Source organism: Thalassophryne amazonica, chromosome 11 (assembly GCF_902500255.1).
Source record: "Thalassophryne amazonica chromosome 11, fThaAma1.1, whole genome shotgun sequence".
Taxonomy (NCBI): Eukaryota; Metazoa; Chordata; class Actinopteri; order Batrachoidiformes; family Batrachoididae; genus Thalassophryne; species Thalassophryne amazonica.
The window spans coordinates 51,803,813-51,824,192 of record NC_047113.1 but is presented as its reverse complement, the minus strand read 5'-3'; the positions used below and the strand labels follow the sequence as shown (position 1 = coordinate 51,824,192).

The following is a 20,380-nucleotide window of genomic DNA, read 5'->3' as shown; positions in this document are numbered from 1 at the left end:
TTTGTAGAATTAAATACCTGAACACAAGTGGAGTGAACCATTCTTTTAACCTCCCATTTCATGCAGATGAACCATTCTTGGAGTGGATATGATGCGACCACTTGTTAAAACACAGCAGTCGGGGAGAGCTACTGACAAAGCAGCTGTGGCTCCTTTCAAAAATAGTCAAGAATATTTAAAAAGACAAAAAGAGACAAAAAAAAATAAAGAAAGGAAACTGATGAAAATCGTGCCTTTCTTCAAACAGTTTTTTAAAAAAATAATGTAGGGCACTGCTCTGCAGGCATGCTTTGAAGGGATGCAGCAGAAAGACGCTGCACCAAGTCCCCCCCCAAAAAAAAACAAAACAAAAAAAAAAACAACTGCAGCAGTGTTCTGTTTACTACAGATCAGACACAATAGCTGTCAGCTCTGGCCTGACTGACATTTGACCCTGAAAGCAGCTGAAGTCACTGCTGTGAGACCTTGCTGCCTTTTCACTCGCGTTCCTTCAGGTTCCTGTAAGACAGCGGTGTGACAGCTGCGATCTGGAGGCAGGAAAAACAAAAGAGTTTTACTTTAGCTTTTTAATGTCCAGCTCCCATCAAGGAAGATTAAAAAGGCACCTTAGACAAATCAACCAAAAAAAAAAAAAAAAAAAAAATCAAAGGAATCACACACACAAATAGGAAAACCACTAAAATGACACCTTCCCCACCACCACAAATGAGATAAATTAGCAAAACAGTTAATGCAAGCAGCCAGGACACTGACCAGAGAATGTACTGTTTTTTTTCTCCGTATGGTTTACCTGGATGTTTGCAGGAGACCACCTTCTGACAGCTACAGGGGGAACAGAAATGGAGATTAAACACTGAACGCTAAAAGTCTGCTTCTAGTGCTGCCCGTCAGATTTCAGCAACCCTGCTCAAAGGTGATGGGGAGGTGTGACACTCAGACCAAACTACTGGAGGCAGACAAAAATACATAAATAAATAAAAGTGTAGCAGGGTGCAATGCCACCGTTGGACATCAGGTCTTGTATGAGACTGCTATTAAATATGCTGAAACATTCTTTAAGCTTTAGAGAATGAAAATGCTTCAATTTCCATCAAATTCTGTCCAGGGGTCTCCAACCATGCTCCTGGAGATCATCTACCTTGCATAATTACTAACTCCACCACTAATTAACCAACTCAGGTGTGTTCAGCCAATCCAGAGTTAGACCCAATTCAGACTGGGGTTTTCAGTCCCGTTCAAGCCGGATAGGTATTTTTCTGAATCTCAACGGCGTAAATGTGGCTTGAATCCAGTGGCTCGTGGTTCATGAAATCAAACTTCCACACTACATCAGTGTGGCCACAGCGTCTTTTCCAATAAAGCGCTTGGTAAAGCAAAGAACATCCTGTATGGCGCCTTATCGCCACACACACACGTTCAGATGTTAGCATCAGAAAACCATCACAGGAGTCATTACAGCAGAATTTATGTCATCTGTGGTGACAAACTGCAGGTTGATGGTTTGAGCTTAAAAGGTTTACTTTCTGTGAAGTTATAAATTAATTCCTTTCTGAAATATCACACAAATTCACGTTTACGTGTTTCAAGCCAGGCGACTCTCTGCACTTAAATAATCCTTCAAACTGTCCATTATTCTGACTCAGTAAAGATAAAACACAGCTAGGTTGTGCTTGTCGCTATAGCAAGCAAGGTGCATAGCTTGAGCTGAATTGGGTTTGGACATGTCTGAACACTATCTGGCTAGAAAGCAATGCGGACTGAATTTCTCTCAAGTTGGATTACAAACCCCAGTCTGAACGGGGCCTTAAGAACCATCAGACCCGAATAATCAGTTGTGGCTGCAGCAGGCACACATGGAACACAGGCAGAGCAGGTGATCTCTGATTCAGACTAAACATTTTCATAGCAATTCTGGAATTCACTATTTAGTTGACTTTTTTTGTTTGTTTGTTTAAGGTAGAGACTAATTTTGACAGAACAAATGATTACAACTGTTTAGCAAAAACTGATACTGTCATGTAAAGTTGCCTTTGTCATAAATGTGAGGTATCACCTGAAAGCACTTTGGATCTTCTGCTTGCAGATTGAGTGGTGCTTTAGAAATGCAGTCCATTTAATATCTACAAATTTCAAATGATAACTGAACTTTTTTGGTCTGCCCCCTGCATAGAATGTAGCATTAACTTGAAGTTAAACCAAAGCCAAATCATGCAGTGAGCTAAAATCAACAAATAAAAATGCAGTAAGACAGTAAGCAAAGATTGACTGACAAGACCACAGAGACGTGCAAACCAGATCAAAAAGGTGACCAAAAAACAATACATTCCATGCACTATGAAAAAGCACACACCAGCACTGTTGTTTCACACTATGAAGTTCAAGCAAACTGATTGACATCCTCACACAAAGACAAACCAAAGCCACAAACATGTTTAAAATAAAACACTCATCCAAGATTCTTTAAAACATTTATGATGGGATTTTGTGCATGCAGCGGGCTCTATCCAAAGGGAGGCTGAAAGGAGCATCTGAGATGGAGTACATACACAACCAAAATCCAGGTCTGCCACAAAACACCTTGAGATGCTTTGGCATGTTAGTTAAATGCACCAACTGATGCATTTGAAAATTTTAATAAAATAAAACAATAATAATAATGATACTGACTGAACTTAATCCCAACATGAAAAAAGTGCATCTCTTCAGCCAGCCAATAGCAGCTCACACAACACATAAGACACTGCGTCTGTCTGCCACATGAACAATTAAGACTGTGCTCCATTTCCCTTCTTGTTTTGATTAACTTAGGCATTGTAGGTCCAGAACAGCGGAAAGGTTGGCTGGGATTTAGGGGGCAACCTTTTGTTCGGCTGATACCTGTTTAAATGACAGTATTGGACTCATCTGAAAAGGTTCTCATGAGCAGGGGCCTGGCTGAAGACCGGGGCGACTGGAGGCCCCCCATGCTCGACTCAACTGGCTTCTTCTAGAAAGGTGAGGCAAGAGACACCAATGACGTCACGACACCGATATACACAGACACACATACACAGAAAGACGCCTCACATGTATGTTCTCTGTCTCACACAGACAAGACACACACAGTTCAATATATCCACAAAAGACAACCATGGAAAAGGTGGACAGATATATGTCCTTTTAGGTGTTTCCTCACATTCATTTTCATACAGACACCTCTGTGAGAGAAAAAAGAAAAACACTGTATCAAGCTTAAAAACAAAAAATAAAATAATTTCCTCAGCGTGTCACTGAGGACGACTGTCTATACATTTACAAAGTGCACATGCAGACAAAGTACAGTAGCCTGCAGGTGTTGTGTTTGCAGTCCAGGACAAGGTTGTTGACTTTAGTCTCATGCAGTTACATTCTGCATCTGACTGAACATGCGGTGACAGCAGGCACTGAAGCAGCACAGGAAACTGCAAACACACCGACTGATACAACTGCACATTTAAGGATGGAAGACTGACTGCAAGGGCTCTGGAAACCTAGTTCTGCTCCACACACCATTTGGCACAAATGTTCCTCTCAATTTAATATGCTATTAAGTCACAATTTAAAGAAAGGACCTCTCAAGGATTATTGAAGCAATAACACCTATTCATCTATACTGTTTGGTACCATAGGATTGGAGGCTGATTTAACAAAGTGAACACCACCCTTGAGTTACTGGAGGCTAAGGAAGGAGTCATGGCGCTACATTAGGAGAGGTGGAAGACAACAGGTAGGAAACAAGCAAGATGGCACACAGGGAGATCTTTGGGAAGTGACGACAAGTAAAAGAGTCGACTGAAAGAAAAGGAGACCTCAGTCACTCCACGAGAAGCTCTGAGAGCTAGCAGTCTGCGACAGCATGAAGACAGTAGATGTCCCCGAGGAAGGAAGGCGATGTTTCATCTTCAGGGTCGCAGGTGGGGAAAAAGAAAGAAATAAGAGGGTGAGAGAGAGAGTGAGTGAGAAGAATTCCTGAAAGTAAAAGCAAGAAGACTAGCTTGAAAAACATTAAGAAATGCACAAAAAGCAACTGAAAACAGTTGAGGAAGAGTCTGACAGTTAGATGATAGCACCCAGAGCAACTGTATGAAATGTCAAAATCAGCATGTCTGAACTCGCTGCAGTACATTAAAATCCAAAGGCAAATAATGGTAAGGTCAAAGTGACAGAGTTTAACAAACAAAGAATTGTGAAAACTTACAGGAATACAAAAAAATCAGACAGAGACATTCTCAAATCTAGCTGCCTTAAATACTAGCAGACGGTAAATCTGGACGAGGTGGAGAAAGCATTTGGAGCCATCTAAAAAGTTAAGTATTTGCAATATTTATATTGTAATGGCTCGGTAAAAGTCAGTTTGAGCAGCGTAAGCCCCTTTCACACCGGGGCTGTTTGAGTTGCTTCCTGTGGCGTCATGACAATGCAGGAATGTCTGCGTCAGGTGCGCGCAGCAGGGGGCAGAGAGGAGGTGACAGCGCAGAGTCTGCCTGCAGGTCCTCTGCACAGAGGAATCAGAGTGCACAGTTTGGCTGCAGCCAGACTGTGCACTCTGATTTCTCTTCTAGTTTATATTTGTTCTTGTGCAGGGCTGCGCTCTGATTTGTTATAGTTTATCTTTCTTCCTTTGACTGCGAGCTGTGTGCGTGTGAACAAACTGTCCGTGTGTAAATGTGGCCATGTCTGGCGTTATACTTGATGTGGACACATCCTGTCTCTGGCAATCAGTCTGTGAGCAGGACTTATGTCCTTTTTTTTGTCCTTTATTTAACACAATTATGAGAGAGTTTGAGGAGAGAGCGAGGAACTGCCTGCAGCCAGCCAGATTATTTTTCTTTTAATTGTTCACATGTGCATGTGTGAACGAATCGTCCGTGGACATGTCCTGTCTCTGGCAATCTGTGAGCAGTCTGTGAGCAGCACTTTTTATGGACTTTATTTAAACACAATTGTGAGAGAATTTAAGAGCGAGGAGCTGCAGCTGCAGTCAGGCTGCAACCAGCATTTTTTTTCTGTGCTTTTTCAGCATATAGTTTCACTGCATTGTGTACATGGTATAAAAACAATCCTGTGTGATTTATACTTCGGGAACAATGGAACACAGCAGGAAACATAAATTGGCACCAGGTAACGTTGTACTCTGAGGGAGTGGCTTCCAGTCACGTTGAGTACCGTCACGTTGCCCTGACTTGTGCTGAAACCACTTAGGCTGAGTCTCAATTCTACCCCTCGGCTCTTCCCCTTACCCCTTCCCCTCCGTTTTGTGCGGGCACGAGAGACGGAGGGGTGTCTCAATTCTCTTTTTGGAGCAAGGCGGAGGGGCAGGCGGAGGGCTTCTAACCCCTCCGTTTGGAGTGAATCTGGATGCACACTCCATTTGGAGGGGTAGGAGGAGCTTACCACTGTCTCCGAAAAAACAAACATGGCGCCGAAAGAGCCACACAAATGAAGCGGCTTTCATTACAAATTACACTGTTTAGAAAGTTATAACTTGCCAAAAAACTTTACAGGCAGTTGTCTATGACAGCAACATGTATGCTGCTGGATGCATGTTGTGTATATTGTCGTTCATATCGTAACTTCGCTTGTGCGCTGAGGCGTTATAATGCGCATACACACGAACGCTACGATAAGACACTTTTATATCTCACAATGGAGAAAATCATGATAAAGGATAAGCACATTAATTTGTATGTTCATAAATCTTTGGATAATATCGATCCCTGCTGTTGGATTTCAAGGTCTGTAACGTGTGTGTATTTTGTAAACAAACAGGGAGCCCTGAACACACTTGCCTCCTAATAAGCTTTCAGGCAGAAAATGAGGAGAAGTTTCACCAATGTTGGAAAATATATACACACACATGTATATGTGTAACACATAACCTGACGTCCTAATAGACTGCTATTATTTGTCAAGGAAATTTCTAAAGGAAATAGTGCTGGATGCAAAAAATGGGAGAATTTGAATAAGAAATATAAGGTTAACAGAACTAGATGCAGCCCATAACATACATACAGGTGCTGGTCATATAATTAGAATATCATGAAAAAGTTGATTTATTTCAGTAATTCCATTCAAAAAGTGAAACTTGTATACATTGATTGGACACAGACTGATATATTTCAAGTGTTTATTTTAACTACTAATTAATTAATTACTAATCAATTAATGATTAATCAAACATTAATTATTACTATTATGGATTAATTATTATTAGTATTATTAACATGGATTAATTACTAATTACTATTAATTATTATTATAAATTACAAATTAATTACATTAACATGACATGAATGCGACGCATCAAAGAAATCTGCGACTTCTTCTATTTCTTTGCATTTACACAGAAAGGTGAGAAATAAAAATAGCAAACAGGCTACTGCAACAAGTTGCATTTCAGTTGCCATGTTAACAAACAGTGAACACAACAGTTTGACACGGACAGTTTTTTTTCTCCTAAGGCGGAGGGGTGTCTCAATTCATAGGACGAGAGACATACACCTTCGACTTACCCCTTGTTTTAAAGGGGTAGGGCCAAGGGGAAGGGGAAGCGGTACAAAAGAGAATTGAGATCGGGGGTTAATTTCTGTGTCCTGTGCTCAACGTAGAAAAAATTAAACGCTTAATAATTAGCGTCTGATTCGCTTCGTCCTTTGCGTCCCTCGTGCTGTTGTGGCGTTGAGCTACATCGTCTTGGCACTGGGTTGCTTCCACGTGGCGTCATCATGATGCCACATGACGCAACTCGAAGTGGGCTCAGTGTGAAAGAGGCTTAAGGAGCTTCCCTAAACGCCCTTAAATTAATCCCTTAGTTGCTCCTGGTGTGTGTACTGTGCGCCTTGACATCGGTGTGTGAGTGCGTCTGTGTGAATGCGAGGCATAACTGTAAAGCGCTTTGAGCTTCCGATGCAGATGGAAAAGCACTATATAAATAAAGTCTATTTACCATATCCAATGGATGCTGGGATAAAACCCAGCTCTGACTGGGCAAATGGTCACAAAATGGAAGGACAGATACGTGGAAGAGAAATAAGGTGATTTTCACAATGGTCTCCTTTTTTCCATCTGTGTGTTTCAATAACATCAAGATTCTTAAGATGGAGGAAATCAATTATTTGTACAATCTGTAGAATGAAGTTTATGACACATTAGTGAGTGCCAAAGAATACAAATGTATGTATCAGCCATACCTGTCGTGAGTGAGGGCCACAGGGTTTGCGGAACACGACTATGAGGATCTCTGGCAGCAGGCTGACCACGATGAGGAGGACAATGATTAACCAGCCTGTTGAGGACCCCAATATGGTGGCAAACACAAAGTACAGACGCTGCTGCTGCAAGAAAGGCCTACAGCATAAGAAACGCTTACGGTTACACTGGCTGGTAAAGCAACATGACATAAAATTGTCCAAAATGAAAACAAACTAAAAATGTGTGTGTGGATTATTTTATTCTGTCATCTTCTGACCATATGATCCCTCCCCAGAAGAAGCTGAAAACCACATAAAAAGCCAAGGACCCCCAGATTACAAAGTGGTTGAGCCATGTCCAGTGCCTTGTATCTAGAGCAAGCTAGAATGAGAAAGAACGGTGATTAAATGCACATTTATAGTTAACAGAGTTTTGTAGTCAGTGCTGACTATGACAACATATGGCAGGACTAGTTTACCTTCAGTGTGACAGTGAAGACGAGGACAGTAAACACAATAGTCCCATATGACCAATTCCCAATTACCTAGATCGAAATAAGACAAATATACATGTATATACATACATATTAATATTATACAGTGGCTATAACAAATACAGACACTTTTGACTCCTCCATGTTTCTGTGTTTTCACGTGAATTAAAACTTCAGGATTCTTTATATAACATGAAAAATTATGCTATTCAATGTCAACCTCAGAACAAATCTTAACATGACTGACTAAATATTAATTTAAAAATAAAGAACTGCACAAGTACTCAATAGCAGGATAATAACATAAATCACTTTTACAGCTTGTTAGCTTTAACTTCATCAAGTTGGAGAAACAAAATTTCACAAGTCAATGAATGCTCATTGAGTCAGTTAAACCAATTATTAATGAATGGACAGACTACCGCACAATTTGTAAATCAAACCAGAGCAGCTCCCCCAATGACTCTGCAGGAATCAAGTTAATCACAGAAACAAAGACACAAATCAAAAATCCAAAGGAACTGAGATCTTAAATTGTTGCTATTAGAGACTATGCTTAATGCTTAATAATGTTACTAACTGCCGTGTTATGATACGTTGACTTCAGAGAGCACTGTGAAACCACTTGCCTGAACATGTTATCTAAATAATAAGAATAAAGTTTGACAGTTGTGTCACCAATCACAGCTTTACAGTGAAGTGTCCAACAATTTTACAAAAGACATGAAGACTAGGCTACATTTACCCCTCAAATCTTCTGGTAAAAATCAGGCTCTATATTTTAGGTTGTTTTGAATGACTACACACACTATATTTTGCTGAGTAAAATTTACTCTGCTGGGATAACATTTGATCCCACTCTACTGTAGAGTGAAATCAGCTCTACCAGTGTAGCCAGCCAGCCAGCCAACCAACCAAGCACCCCCCCCCCCCCCCCCCCCCGCTTCACATGCGTCATTTCAGAGGTCAGACGATCTGTGGATGGACTGTCTTCACCCAAAGCAATCAAATGTATTAATGGGATTATTAACCATGAGATAACAAGGTAAAACTTCTGAAATCATTCTAAAGTCAGTTTTAAGAGAAACAAGGCAGTTTTAAGCAGGAACAAGGTGATAATCCGTGACGCTTTGAAATGACGGACGGTCAGTGAACGCAACAGCTAGCAGCCAGCAAAGCTGCAGTGCTGTGATCACTTCCTCCGCCTTTTCTGATGAAATAATGCTGAATTTATGTGGATATGACTGTTGTACAAACGCTTTAGATATCTGTCGCTGAGACAGATGATGACTGCAGTGCAGTTTTAAGAAGAAACGAGGTGATAATCGGTGAACCGTAGCTGATGATGCATGTGCAGTAAAGGCAGGGTGGTCCGAGTTTTAGGGCGGACCATTTTTGTCAGTGACACTGTCTAGCCAATGCAAGTGGTTTTGAGTTTGAGTTGATAAATCAACTCAACACTATGTTGAGTTGATTTGTCCCTATGGTAGAGTATATTTAACTCTATTTAAACTGGGACCAAATGTTATCCAGCAGAGAAAATTTTACTCAGCAAAATTTTCTGTATACCATCAATCTGGCTTCTGACATGTAACTTGTACCCTGGGTCTGCATTGTTGATTTACACTTTGTTTTATGCTGTTGTTGCTGTTAGAATGGCCTAAGCAGTGGGTAACACCCGTGAGTCGGGACTGCTCAAGGTTTCTTCCTCAAAAAAGGCCAAAAGCCATTTTTTTCCTTACCACTGTTGCCTATGTGCTTGCTCAGGGGGGTTGGCAGGGTTCAACCTCACCCATGTGAAGCACGTTGGGGTGACTGTTATGATTTGGCGCTATATAAATAAATTAAATTGAATTACTGTTTACAGATACTGTAGATACTGAGGTGAAGTAGATTAGACAGCCAACCTGGCCATTATCCTTCAGCGTCGGATTACCAAACAGAAGCCGAACACCAAAGAAGAAGATCAACCCATGAACCACTCCAAGTAAAGTCCAGTAGAGGAAGGGTCGCCATCGCAAAGTAGCATTCTTAGCTATCTCTCTGGAAAACAAAAAAGACAAACATGTTTAGAAGAATATAACAGCTTATTTTTAAATTTAAACAAAAGTGATAAAAAGCAAATGCCTATACAGCTAATGAGGAACAGGCCTCTGCTACAGTTTTTATTTTAAACAGCTAAAGAGTGGGCATGTTCTATCTAATTTGTATGCCCTGACCCTCTCAGATGCTCTGGCTTGCTTCTATAAAGTTCACTATGTTCAAGTATGAGCTTTCATTGGAATTTTGTGAAGATTTGAAAAACTACACATCTTTGAAAAGTACATACAACAGCTAATCAGAAAATAGATTTGATTTGTCATGCCAGCCATCTTGGAGTTTTAAAAATGGTATCTTAAAATATGAGTTTTTCAATTTCTCTGCTTCTACATGAACTAGGATCTTTATGCTGCCAGTGGATAAATACACATTTTCAGGGCCAAGGATCCCAATGGTAAGAAATACAAAATTGCATATGCGGGACAAGTCACATTTGTGGATGACCTCTATCTACTGTATTTGTGCATCCAAGGACATTGGGTTGGGCATAAGCCCAGCCCCTTTTTTGAAAAAAGTTGGCGAAACACCCACCCAAAATGTGATTTTTTAAAAAAAATTAAAGTTCAATAAACGCCCAAAAATGGAATGCATTTTCCATCTGCATCAGACACTCAAAGCCCTTTACAATTATGCCTCACATTCACACAGACACACACACACCAATGTCAGGGTGCTGCCATGCAAGGCGCTCACTACACACTGGGAGGAACTCGGAGATTAAGGACCTTGCAAAAGAGCCCTTACTGATTTTCTGCTCAGACTGGGGTTTGAACCAGGGACCGCTGGTCTGAAGCCCAATGCTTCAACACTAGACCATCACCTCCCCATCTAAAATAAATCAATTAAATAACCCCAACACATTGCAAAAAGCAAAATAAATAATGTTTTCACGATCTTTTTTCTTGTCTCTTCCGCATTTCACTTGTGATGATGTCATCTGTTTGACCTGTGCTCTTATTTTGAAAGACTTGTGCAAGAAACAGGAAGTGTTCTGTGACAATGGCTAGCTTTGTAGCCCCAGTAATACGGTGACTGCTCAAGGAAAGTTACCAGTATAAGGAGCTGCGCTGATACCATCAGTTTGTGTTCATTTGTGTCCAAAGTCCTTTTTCCATCTGCAAAAAGAGTTCTTTGTCCTGCTGATAAGTTTTGTGCATGTTCAAAACTTTGAGAGGAGATCAGGCGGAGAGCGTTCCTTCTGGCTGGATGCTTGTCTGCTGTTTTGAGTGAGGGAGTGGGACACAGTGAGCACACGCAGTGCTTCTGGACAGGAACATGGAGAAAACTGAGTTCACCTGTTAACAGTGACAGACTACATGTTCCACTGTTTTCAGTGAACGGCTGACTGGAAAATTCCGGATGAGAAAAACTAGACAGCAACAAACAGATTGTTTAACTGCAGAGTCGCCCGGCAATTAAACAGGTAGGAGCTTTTGAAGCTTCTATGAGTCCCGGAGTTTTCTTCTTTGAATGAATGAATTTATTAGGCACACAAATCAACAATAACAAAAACTCACAACAACACAACTGAACAATGATACCGTGGATCATCATATTCTACTTGATAGGCTGGAAAATCATTTTGGGATTACTGGGAGTGCCCTTGCATGGTTGATGTCATACTTGACCAGTCGTTCTCACTGTGTTTTGTACAGTAACACTCCCTCTAACCTTAGTGACATGAAATTCAGGGTTCCACAGGGGTCCGTCTTAGGCCCCCTGCTTTTCTCCCTGTATTAAGCAGTCCTTGGGCACATATTGCGGCGTTCTGGGATTACCTTTCACTGCTGTGCAGATGATACTTAGTTTCATACATGCTGATAACTGCTGGTAATCTCGTTCACATAAAATCCTTAGAAGATTGCCTTGCATCAGTGAGAAGCTGGATGTCTAGAAACTTCCTACTTTTAAACTCTGATAAGACTGAAATGATGGTTCTTGGTCCAGTGAGACATGGGCATCAATTTGACCAGTCAACGCTCAGCCTAGGCTTGTGTGTCATACATCACACTGACAAAGTGAGGAACCTTGGGGTAATTTTTGATCCTACATTGTCCTTTGACCACCACATTAGAAATATTACGAGGACTGCTTTCTTCCACCTGCAAAATATAGCGAAGCTTTGTGCCATCCTGTCTATGGCTGATGCTGAGACACTGATCCATGTGTTTATCTCTTCTAGATTGGACTACTGCAATGTTCTATTTTCTGGTTTACTGCAGCCTAGCATTTGGGCTCTCGAATTAGTTCAAAATGCTGCAGCCAGACTTTTGACACGAAGCAGAAAGTTTGACCACATTACACCCATTTTGGCATCCCTCCCCTGGCTTCCTGTTCCAGTGAGATCAGATTTTAAGGTTCTGCTACTAGTCTATAAAATTGTTCATGGACTGGCACGTCCCTACCTCACTGACCTAATTAAACCTTATGTACCGGCCTGGGCTTTGCATTCTCAGGGTGCAGGACTACTTTGTATCCCTAGGGTGAATCACAAGTCTGCAGGTCATAGAGCTTTCTCTTATCGTGCCCCTGTTCTGTGGAATGGTCTCCCTGCATTAATTAAACAGTCAGATTCTGTGGAGACTTTCAAGTCCAGACTTAAGACGCACTTATTTTCCCTTTCGTATGGCTAGCGTACTGGTATAGTTTTGTTTTACACTTTTTACTCTTAATTCATTTCATTAGGAAACGGAGCATGCCGCGGCCTCAACTTTACCTAAATTCTGTGTCTTTTAGTGAAGCTTAGGACTAGTGGCCGGTGATCACCTTAGTATTTCTTATGTTTTTCTTGTTCCAATCCAATCCAGTTTATTTATAGAGCACATTTAAAAACAACAAAGTTGACCAAAGCGCTGCACAATGACATAAAATAAATCAATAAATAAATAGATTGGCAACAATAAAAGTTTTTAAAAACAATAAAATCATCAACCCTCTAGTCAAAAGCCAAAGAAAACAAGTATGTTTTAAGACAAGATTTAGATACAGAGAGGCAGGTCATTTCACAATCTGGGACCAACAACAGAAAAAGCTCTATCACCTCTACGTTTGAGCTTTGTCTGAGGAACTACAAGCAAAGCTTGACCTCGTGACCTAAGAGAACGTGATGAGGAATAAGACACGAGCAGGTCAGACAGATACCGTGGAGCAAGATCATTAAGACATTTAAAAACAATAAAATTTTAAATCAATACGATAGCAAACAGGCAGCCAGTGAAGGGAAAAAAGAATGGGCGAAACATGGTCATACCTCCGGGATCCAGTCAAAAGACGGGCTGCAGCATTCTGGACCAGCTGCAGTCGTGCAAGTGAGGCCTGGCTAATACCAGCGTACAGTGCATTACAATAATCCAGCCGAGTCATAACAAAAGCATGGATTAAAATCTCCCAGTGATGCCTTGAAAGTGAGGACTTAATCTTAGCTAGCTGCCTCAGATGAAAGAAACTTGCCTTCACAACAGCACTGATTTGTTTATCAAGCTTAAAATCTTTATCCATTCTCACACCAAGGTTGCAAACCATAGATTTAATACACTGTGTCAATGGTCCAAGGTTTATTGAACCACAACTACCTGATTTACTTGGCCCGACCAGAAGAACTTCAGTTTTCTTTTCATTAAAGAGTAGGAAGTTTGCAGACATCCAGTCTTTAATGTTCTCAATGCACTCCAGAAGATGATTGGCACCAAAAGCATTCTCACGCTTTAGGGGCACATAGATTTGACTGTCATCAGCATAAAGGTGAAATGACACCCCAAATCTACGAAAAACTGATCCCAGCGGAAGCAAATACAATGAAAAAAAAGAAGTGGCCCAAGAATGGACCCTTGTGGTACACCACATGACAGAGGAGCTGTGGAGGAAACAAAATCTCCAAGTCTTACACAAAAACTCCTATCCGTTAAGTAGGATCTGAACCATTCTAGAGCATAGCCCTGAATGCCGACCACATTCTTAAGGCGATCCAGGAGGATCTCATGATCCACTGTGTCGAACGCAGCGGTCAGATCCAACACCACCAAAACAACAGTGTGACCAGAATCAGTGGACACCAACATGTCAATAAAAACCCTCATCAAAGCTGACTCAGTACTATGAAAATTCTTAAAACCAGATTGAAAGACCTCAGGGATCTCATGCTCATCTAAAAAAGCTTTCAACTGATTAAAAACAATTTTCTACAACACCTTTGACAAAAATGGTAATTTAGAAATAGGGCGAAAGTTGGATAGATCACTAGGATGAAGACCAGATTTCTTTATCAACGGTTGAACAACCGCATGCTTCAGGCAAGCAGGCACTACCCCATTTATCAAGCTTCTATTGACACAGTGTAGGACAGAGGAAGCCATTGTGGGAAACACTTCTTTAAACAGACATGGAGGAACATGATCATTGGGTGAGCCAGCAGGCTTCATCTGACACAATACTTTTTCTAAACAGGAGAGTGTCACAGGCTCAAACTGATACAACACGGCTTTACAAGTGACAGAATCAAACACATCAACAGATGGAGGGCTAATAAGGGCCCAAGTTGACACAACCTTGTTGATGAAAAAATTTAAAAAGTTTTCACACGCCACAGGTGAGGCTTCAATGCTCTCAGGCTGGGGAACATTAAGAGCCATATTCACCATGTTAAAAAGAACACGAGGGTTGTGTCTATTAGCTGTAACCATATCAGTAAAATAAAGAGCCTTAGCAGATTTTACACATTTTTGATAGCTGAACCAACAGCCCTTTAACATTTTAAAGGAACTTTGCAGCTTATCCTTTTTCCATTTTCGCTCAGCTCTCCTGCACTCGCGTCTTGCAGCATGAGTAGATTCATTTAGCCAGGGCTCAGATCTGGGTCTGGGGCATCTCATTTTAAATGGAGCCACACGATCGAGAATAGACTCACAGGTAGAGTCAAAGCGTAAGAAAAACTGTTCAACATCACAATCAAAGTAAGAATGGTCCCTAACCAACAGAGAATCGTTAAAAGCCACAGAGAACTGGGCAGCAGTGGTTGAATTAATTACACGACAGCGGCGCGCAGGAGCGCACGGTTTGACAGTGTTGCATAAATAAGGCACGTTAAAAAGAACTGGCGCATGGTCAGCAAACACAGCACCACAGACTTCTAAATTACACACGGAAATACCATAAGTTAAAACAAGGTCCAGTGTATGTCCATGTACTTGTGTGGGTCCAGAAACACACTGCACAAAGTTAAAAGAGTCAATAAGCTCCAAAAAGTCTTTGGCCATAGGTTTATCAGCACAACATACATGAACATTAAAATCACCCACAATCAAAATACAATCAAACTGAGGCATGATTTTAGCCAAGAGGTTAGAAAAGTAATTTAAGAAGTCTTTGTTGTATTTAGGTGGCCTGTAAACAACAGCACACAACATGGGAGGATCAGCAGTCAGAACAAATGCGTTTAGCTGAAAGCTTGATGCTGTAAATGTTGAAGCAAACTGTTTACACTTAAAACTTTCTCTGTAAACAGTTGCTACACCGCCTCCACGATCCAGAGCTCTCGGCATAGAAAAGTAAGTAAAGCCAGCAGGCAAAAGTTCAGAAAAGGCGCTCGACTCACAAACACCAACCCAGGTCTCAGTTACGCAGAGGAAATCCAGTCCATGAGACACAATAAAGTCCTTAATAACAAAGGTTTTATTTGCCAGCGATCAAGCGTTTACCAGCGCTATCCTTGCTGGGGTCTCAGTGGTCGCCTTCACACGAGCATTGTTGATTCATGCTAGCAAATTATCCTGTATTTCTTGTCTTTCTGATGCCTGATTCTGTTTTTTCCTCTCTGCATGGACCAAGTAGAGGGTCACCCCTTTGAGTCTGGTCTGCTTGAGGTGTCTTCCACAGAGGGAGTTTTTCCTTACCACTGTTGCTCTGGGGGTTAGTAAGGTTAGACCTTACTTGTGTGAAGCGCCTTGAGGCAACTCTGTTGTGATTTGGCGCTATATAAATGAAAAGTAAAAATAAAAAAAAAAACAACGAACCCGTGTGACCGAAATGGTGAGGGCAGAAGCCAAGCATATAAATACCCACCACCACACATATATACATGCATGCACACTTAAACACAATTTCATAGATATATATGCACACACACACACAATACCTACATATACACACATACATGATGACAAATACCAAAAAGCATGCAAAATTAGTCAATGAACAAAAATTTACAAAACACAAGCAGACAAATGATAGCACACAACACACAAGCCTGAAAGCAGTAACAAAAATCAACAAACTTAAGTCTTCAAACTATAGCAATCAATTGTATTACTCTTGTTATTACTTTTAAAGCCTACTAAAGTACCAAGTACTTCAATATTGTCAGGACAGTTAGTCCAGATGTTAACACCTTTAACAGAAACAATGACTTTTTGCAGTAGTTCAGATCCTTAATTTCTCAAAAAGTAATGTTCCTCTCAAACAATAACTGGAGTCCATCATTTAAACAGATCCTGGACATGACATGTTGTGGCAACAGTTTATTTTTAACTTTATACATAATTTGTATTGTGATGTAATCAACCAAGTCACAGAATTTTAGAATATGTAAACAAGCAAATAATGGATTCGCTGGTAATGTGGTTTATTACAAATAATTCTTATAGCTTTCTTTTGCAACAAATATATTTGATTAGTATTCATTTTTATATGTATTTCCCCATACCTCAATACAACAGGTCATACATGGAATGAGCAATGAATGATATAAAATAGTTAATGAGCATTGGGAAATGAAATCTTGTGCTTTATGCAAAATTGCAATGGCTTTTGACATTTTAGGTTTAACAAAATTAATGTTTTCCAGCTCAGTTTATCATCAGTAATGACACCAAGAACTTTTGTATCAGTTAGAATTTTAATTTCAATGTCATTTAATGATAAATTTCTGCAGAAATTCCCGAACTTGTTTCCAAATATGATACACTTTGTTTTACCAAAGTGGAGCTATAATTTGTTTGAATCAAACCATTGTTTAAACTTCTGTAGCTCCTTCTCCATCATGTCCAAGATCTGTCCCAAATGATCCCCACTACAACACACCGTTGTGTCATCAGCAAACAAAACACAACTGACGAACTTGGAAACTGCACATATGCCATTAACACCTTCTAAGCCTGTATATCCCATCAATGGGAAATTTCACTTTTTATTTTTGAGATACAGACAAGCCAAAATGAGGCAGGTGGTAGGGGGTTAATATATAAAAAACAACAGCCCCAGAACTGAACTCTGAGGCACCCCACAAGTAATTATCATGAATTCAGAGTTTGTTCCACCAATATGGACATACTACTACCTATTGTATAAATAGCTAGCTATCCAATTCAAATTTCAAATTTATTAATTTATATAGCGCCAATTCACAACAAAATCGTCTCAAGGCACTTCATAACATAAAAACAGTTAAAAATTTAAAACACAATAAAAACAACCATAAGAAAAAACAGCAGTAAAAAAGTACAAGATTAAAAACACATAACACTAATGATAAATCAGGGAAAATAAATGAGTCTTTAAACGTGATTTAAAGGTCTCCACAGTGTCCGACTGCCAAATGTGTGCCGGCAGATCGTTCCACAGAGCTGGGGCATGATAGGAGAAAGCTCTGTGACCGGCAGACTTCTTATTCACCCTGGGAACACACAGAAGTCCTGCACCCTGAGAACGCAAGGCCCGAGCTGGTACATAGGGGCTTATCAAGTCAGCCAGATAGGGAGGTGCAAGTCCATGAACAATTTTATAAACTAAAATCAATACTTTAAAATCCGATATTGCAGAAACAATCATGTGTCAATCCCAGGATACTATACCTCTGTAGTTTATCCAATAGCACAGTATGATCTATAGTATCAAATGCTTTCTGTAAATAAGCAATATAATGTTTTTTTTTTTTCAATTGCATTTGTAATCTGTTCAACAAAATCAATTACAGCCAGTGAAGTCATGCAATTTTTTTCTGAAACCATATTACTGTTCACCAAGTATACGATGTTTAGTTATGAAATCATTTATCCTCTTCACAAATACCTTTTTCCAAAATTCTTGAAAATTATGGTAAGAGTGAAATTGGTCTATAATTTGAGAAGACATGTCGCCAGATTTAAACAGCGGTATCACTTTAGCTAATTTCATTCTGAAAGGACATTTTCCAGTCGTTAGTGACAAGTTACAAATATATGTGAAAGGTTTAACAATACAATCAATAATATTTTTAATCAAAAACATATTAAAATTATTGCTATCAGTCGATTTTTTTCACTTGAGTTCACGAACAATGTCAATTATTTTGTATTCATCAGTTTCTTTAATGAATATTGAATCCTGAATTTCTTGTTTTACTGTAATCCAAAGAGCACATTTTAGAAGATACAATTGAATTTGTTAGGTTTTTACTCACATCAACAAAGTAATCATTAAAGTGATCTGCTATAGCTTTATTTTCATTAATGACTGTACCACTATATGGGTAAAAAAAAAGGCAGGATATTCTTTAACACCTTTTTTCTTATTTATGATTTCATTTGAAAGCTTTCAAGTTATATCTTTTCTCAGCATCAAATGTTATCTTTAAAAACTGCTTATACAGAATTTTTTTCTTTTTACATGCTTTTTGCAATCCCTCAGTGATCCAAGATTTGTAAACATTTTCCTTATTTCCAACTTTTAACAACAAAAGGCAATGTTTATCATATAAACTGGAAATAACAGAAATGAATTATTCATAAGATTGATCAATGTCCTCAAAACAAATGTCACTCCAGTTTTGATCCCTTAAATCCTTTCTAAGATTTTCCAAAGTTCCCTCTGTTATTTTCCTTTCAATTTCAGCATGGTCAATTTTATCATCTAAAGAACTGAAAACTACAACCCCAATTCCAATGAAGTTGGGACATTGTGTGAAATGTAAATAAAAACAGAATACAATCATTTGCAAATCCTCTCCAACCTATATTCAATTGAATACACCACAAAGACAATATATTTAATGTTCAAACTGAGAGACTTTTTGTTTTTGTGCAAATATTTGCTCATTTTGAAATGGATGCTTGCAACACATTTCAAAGAAGCTGGGACAGGGGCAACAAAACACTGGGAAAGTTGATGAATGCTCAAAGAACACCTGTTTGGAACATTCCACAGGTGAACAGGTTAATTGAAAACAGGTGTCATGATTGGGTATAAAAGGAGCATCCCCAAAAGGCTCAGCCATTCACAAGCAAAGATGGGTTGAGGATCACCACTTTGTGAACAACTGTGTGAAAAAAATAATGCAACAGTTGAATGCCCGTGACCTTCGATCCCTCAGGCAGCACTGCATTAAAAACCGACATCTTTGTGTAAAGGATCTTACCGCATGGGCTCAGGAGCACTTCAGAAAACCATTGTCAGTTAACACAGTTCGTCGCTACATCTACAAGTGTAAGTTAAAACTCTACCATGCAAGACGAAAGCCATACATCAACAACATCCAGAAACGCCACCACCTACTCTGGGCCCAAGCTCATTTGAAATGGACAGACGCAAAGTGGAAAAGTGTGCTGTGGTCTGATGAGTCCACATTTCAAATTGTTTTTGGAAATCATGGATGTCGTGTCCTCCGGACAAAAGAGGAAAGAGACCATCCAGATTTTTACCAGCGTAAAGTTCAAAAGCCAGCATATGTGATGGTATGGGGGTGTGTTAGTGCCCATGGCATGGGCAACTTACACATCTGTGATCGTACATCAATGCTGAAAGGTACATCCAGGTTTTGGAGCAACACATGCTGCCATCCAAGCAACGTCTTTTTCAGGGACGTCCCTCCTTATTTCAGCAAGACAATGTCAAGACACATTCTGCACATGTTACAACAGCGTTGCTTCATGGTAAAAGAGTGCGGGTACTAGAATGGCCTGCCTGCAGTCCAGACCTTTCACCCACTGAAAATGTGTGGCGCATTATGATGTGCAAAACATGACAACGGAGACCCCGGACTGTTGAACATCTGAAGTCGTACATCAAGCAAAAATGGGAAAGAATTCCACCTACAAAGCTTCAACAATTAGTGTCCTCAGTTCCCAAACGCTTATTGAGTGTTGTTACAAGGAAAGGTGATGTAACACAGTGGTAAACATACCACTGTCCCAGCTTTTTTGAAACATGTTGCAGGCATCCATTTCAAAATGAGCAAATATTTGCGCAAAAACAATAAAGTTTATCAGTTGGAACATTAAATATCTTGTCCTTGTGGTGTATTCAATTGAATATAGGTTGAAGAGGACTTGCAAATCACTGTATTCTGTTTTTATTTACATTTTAAACAATGTTCCAACTTCACTGGAATTGGGGTTGTGCAAAAGCCGGCAAATGATCATTGACGTCACTAATAAGTAACCCCCCCTCCAAATTCCCTATGGTAACACTTGTCGATAAGTGATGTGTTTGCAATTATCCTAGTTGGATGGGTAATCACTGGATACAATTTAACACTGCGCAAAAATGTTTCAGTGAAGTAAATTAATGTCCGTGTGGTTAATACTGAAAACGTTTTTGCTGCTGAGATGA

The 20,380-nt window shown here is 39.9% G+C and overlaps 1 protein-coding gene across 10 annotated transcripts in view; it reads right to left on the bottom strand.

Moving 5' to 3' along the window:
* Window positions 1–378: 378 nt before the first annotated feature.
* atp11c (ATPase phospholipid transporting 11C) overlaps window positions 379–20,380 on the bottom strand; it is a 140,211-nt gene continuing 120,209 nt past the window's right edge. For 2 of the 10 annotated variants that reach the window (XM_034181654.1, XM_034181659.1), the window contains exons 25-29: window positions 9,610–9,745; window positions 7,688–7,753; window positions 7,487–7,590; window positions 7,209–7,365; window positions 1,935–2,986 (exon numbers count right to left, since the gene is read on the bottom strand). In XM_034181654.1, the coding sequence (XP_034037545.1) occupies window positions 2,882–2,986; window positions 7,209–7,365; window positions 7,487–7,590; window positions 7,688–7,753; window positions 9,610–9,745 (568 nt within the window). In that variant the 3' untranslated portion in view covers window positions 1,935–2,881. Of the gene's footprint in view, window positions 528–790; window positions 947–1,934; window positions 3,919–7,208; window positions 7,366–7,486; window positions 7,591–7,687; window positions 7,754–9,609; window positions 9,746–20,380 lie in introns of those variants that run through there. The other 8 variants (XR_004563607.1, XM_034181655.1, XM_034181658.1 and 5 more) reach the window with 8 other exon arrangements.